This window comes from Phoca vitulina, unplaced genomic scaffold (assembly GCF_004348235.1).
Source record: "Phoca vitulina isolate PV1807 unplaced genomic scaffold, GSC_HSeal_1.0 scaffold74, whole genome shotgun sequence".
Lineage (NCBI taxonomy): Eukaryota > Metazoa > Chordata > Mammalia > Carnivora > Phocidae > Phoca > Phoca vitulina.
This window is the reverse complement of record NW_022589777.1, coordinates 5,894,095-5,898,209: the sequence shown is the minus strand read 5'-3', so window position 1 is coordinate 5,898,209 and position 4,115 is coordinate 5,894,095. Positions and strand designations below refer to the sequence as shown.

General features: G+C 39.8%; 1 protein-coding gene across 1 annotated transcript; it reads right to left on the bottom strand.

Annotated features, from left to right (window-relative positions):
• Positions 1-317: 317 nt before the first annotated feature.
• On the bottom strand, positions 318-623 carry LOC116625196 (vacuolar ATPase assembly integral membrane protein VMA21-like). The gene has a single exon (XM_032393550.1). The coding sequence runs from the start codon at positions 621-623 to the stop codon at positions 318-320; it is 306 nt and encodes a 101-aa protein (XP_032249441.1).
• Between the last annotated feature and the right edge of the window lie 3,492 nt (positions 624-4,115).

Sequence of the window (4,115 nt, the reverse complement as noted above, 5' to 3'; positions counted from 1 at the left end):
AGTCGTTAAGCGTCTGCCTTCTGCTCAGGTCATGATCCCAGGGTCCTGGGATCGAGTCCCACATCGGGCTCCCTCCTCCGCGGGAAGCCTGCTCTCCCTCTCCCACTCCTGCTGCTTGTGTTCCTGCTCTTGCTGTCTCTGTCTCTGTCAAATAAATAAATAAAATCTTTAAAAAAAAAATCCTCAAACATCTTTTCCCTACTTTCTTTTTTTTTTTGATTTTAACATGTTCTCAACTTTATTGAAATCATCAATATCCCAGACACATTTACCATTTTTAAAAATCAATTTAATGCTATCAAAAGGTGATGTCCAATCTAATCCTGTTTGCCTTCACGCCACTGTCGTGAGCCTTCATTCCAGGCCACATAAACAAAGAGGGCCAACACCATGTGGACGGCGACCACCGCAACAATAGCAGCATAAAAATAGCTGTCCCTATTGGACATCCCAAAGGCGCCTTTAAAAACATAAGATTTAGTCGTGAAATATAACCCAATAGGTACAGTGATCATTAGAGCTGTGAAGAACAGGAGCGTTTTCAGGGTAGATGCTAGTGAACTTTCATTTCTGAACTCGGGCGGCTGCAGCGCATTCAGCGCCCTTTTATCAAGGCGCTCCATGGTGTAGCCGCGCCCGCAGCAGGTGCTGGGGGCGGGCTGGGCTCGGGTACCGCACTCGGTCCACTCGACAGGCGACCGGTAGAGGCGTGCCGCGCCCGAAGTACCCTTTTCCCTACTTTCTTATTCCCATCCACATTACGCATTTTTTCCTCTTACCTTTCTCCTAGTTCAATTCCCTCATTTTGTTTACATTTCTTAAAATACAATTTTTCTTATTACACACTTATTTCTTAGGGAAAATTTAGGGTATACAGAAGCAAAACACAACCAGAATCCCATTGATGTAGAAACAACTATATACCTTTTATAAAAAATATCTCAAACTTTTTTTATATGTATTTGTTAACAAAAACGGGATAATTCAGAACATCATAATTAGTATGTAGTTCCTTTTAAGTGGAACTATAAATTACTAACTTCTTTACATCTGCAAACATAAAAATGAACATTTTTATCAAGTTCTGCCATGTGGATTGTACCATGATTGATTTAATAATATTTCTATCGCTATTAGGTAGTTCAAACTTTTCACTACTAAAAATAGTACTGTACATCCTTAATGATTTTCTTACCTTAAAAAAATTCTTTCAGGGGCGCCTGGGTGGCTCAGTCGTTAAGCGTCTGCCTTCGACTCAGGTCATGATCCCAGGGTCCTAGGATCGAGCCCCGCATCGGGCTCCCTGCTCTGCGGGAAGCCTGCTTCTCCCTCTCCCACTCCCCCTGCCTGTGTTCCTTCTCTTGCTGTGTCTCTCTCTGTCAAATAAATAAAAAATCTTAAAAAAAAAAAATTTAAAAAAATTCTTCCATTAAATCATAAATGCACTATTACACTTGTGAAAAAAAAATTTAAATACAGAGAACACTAAATTTCTTTGACTGTCATTCCCAGTCCTGGTTCCCAACCCACCTTCCCAGAGGTAACCACTGTTACCAGATTTGTATGTATTTTTGTACATATTCTCCCAGACCATTTTTTATGCATTTAGTGCATATGTATATAGCTGTAAGAAATAAATTACTATTTCAGGATTTTGGTTCATTGGTGGTTATTTTTCACACCAATGGTATAAGACCTATCATTCTTCAAATTGCCTTTCTCACTTAAACAATTTGGAGTGCTTGCCGCATTAACACTTATAGATCTACTTCATTTATTTTGGCTGTTGCCTAGTATTTTGTGTCACAAACAGAACATGGTTTATTAGCATGTGTTGGATGAATTGACTTTTAGGCTATTCCACTTTTTTTTTTTTTTAAAGATTTTATTTATTTATTTGACAGAGAGAGATGCAGTGAGAGAGGGAACACCAGCAGGGAGAGTGGGAGAGGGAGAAGCAGGCTTCCCGCTGAGCGGGGAGCCCGATGCTTGATCCGAGGACCCTGGGACCATTACCTGAGCCGAAGGCAGATGCTTAACGACTGAGCCACCCAGGCGCCCCTGGCTATTTCCACTTTTTATCTCTTATATAAAATACACTTATACATACTTCTTCATGTACACTTGGGAGTGTGTCTTTAGGGTAGATTCAGAGAAGTGGCATTGTTGAATCTTAGGATCCCACTGACTGCTTTCTATGTATGAATGAGAGGCAAAACTCTTTTGAAGATCCTGGAGGAAAATACAGTTCTTAAAAGCCTGAAAAATGATTTTTCCCCCTAGCTTTGTTCTTGGCTTCCAATATTATCTTGAGGTTTCTAGCTGGGGTAGATGGATGCGACCGAACAAGGAAAAGGACATAACAGGCTTTTGGGTGAAAATAAGAAGGAGGTTTGGCTGAGTTTAAGATGTTGCCTTATAGGAGGGAAGAGTGCCTGTGGTGCCCGGCAGATGGGGAGTACTTTCCCACTTCTCTTGTTCCAGCTGCCCCACTCCCACCGCAACTCAGTGAATCCAACGGTCAACCCAACTTTTGATGGGTGCATATGGATACAGAGCAAGGTGTTACAAGGATTTCAGTAGATGACATGGTCTCAACCCCCCTGAAGGTGAACAGACATCCATTCATGGGAAGATGTATTAACACTTACAAGCCATACCCTGTACTACCAAGTAAAACTTATTGTCAAGCAAACTGAGTACAGCCACCATTACTCCTGAGGGAACAATAAGTCCTTTGTACCTTTCACCTGGATTATTGCCCCAGGTTTTCACTTGGTCTCCTTACCTACAATCTCTCCCTTTCAACCTATCTAGCTGACTGCTGATAAAGTTATATATGAAAAGGTCACTTTTATGGTATCTGTGATCTTATTCATTCCCTACTCTTCTTATTGTCTGGTAGGCTTCCCTTCATCCTTTACGACTCAGATCAATAATGTTATCGTAGTAGGGGTGCCTGGGTGGCTCAGTCAGTTGAGTGTCCAGAGTCTTGATTTCGGCTCAGGTCTCAGGGTTGCAAGATCTAGCCCCATGTTAGGCTCTGCACTCTGTGCAGAGTCCGCTTGAGATTCTCCCTCTCCCTCTGCCTTCCCCTCCCCCGCTCACGTTTTCTCTCTCTCTCTCTCTCTCTCTCTCTAAATAGATAAAATCTTAAAAAAAAAATGTTATGGTAGTAATCATTTGCAATATAGAAGTGTATTAAATCAACACATGGTATATCTTAAACTCACACAATGTTATATGCCAATTATATATCAATAAAGTTGGGGGAAAAAGACAGCTCAAACTTTTCATTCAACATGTATTAAGCACATACTATGTGCATATCACCTCTACTAAAAATTTTCCCTGACTCTAAGCTCTGTAAATAACTCCCTCCCTGCTTCTTCTCTTGTAGTAGATCCTACTTTATTGTCATTACTTTTTATGTATGTATGTATGTATTTTCTTCCATCCCTTTTTATTTTATTTAAAAATTTTTAAATTGGAGTATAGTTGACACACAATGTTATATTACTTTCAGGTGTACAACATAGTGATTACTTATTTTTTTTTCTGCTATGTCTACCCCAAACTGTGAGTTCTTAAAGTATAGGGTCTGTATCTTATCCACCTCTGAACCCCCAGTACCTAATATGATGCTGGGCATGTGGCTGATGCTTAATAAATATTTGTTTGACAAAAACAATGAATAAATGAGCTCCCTAGAAGTGTGTACACTGGTTCTCAAAGTACTTTTAAGATCTGCAGGTTAACTTTTGCTTAGAGAAGAAACCATGTTAGGTAGCAAGAGCAGAGATAATCTTTGAGGTGACTTGTCCTAGATTCTGAAAGTAGTAGAGGGAGGGGCTGGTACTTGCCCCAGTCTAAATCTTTTCATTTTATATTTCAAACGCATAGTCTATATCACTGTTGCAATGTAAGGGGTGCTAAAGATGTGTTTACTTAAAAAAAGAAAAGAAAGCTTTTAAAAAGATGCCAGCTTTCCCTAGTTTGGAACTGGACTTTTTATTTATTTTTTATTTATTTATTTTTATTTTTTTATTTTTTGGAACTGGACTTTTTAAAGCTCTCATCTAATGTTGCCCCTTGCTTAAAGCCTTTCCATGACT

Bases quoted from the DNA above. Each gene is read 5' to 3' on its own strand.
- LOC116625196 (XM_032393550.1), bottom strand. From the start codon at position 623: ATGGAGCGCCTTGATAAAAGGGCGCTGAATGCGCTGCAGCCGCCCGAG.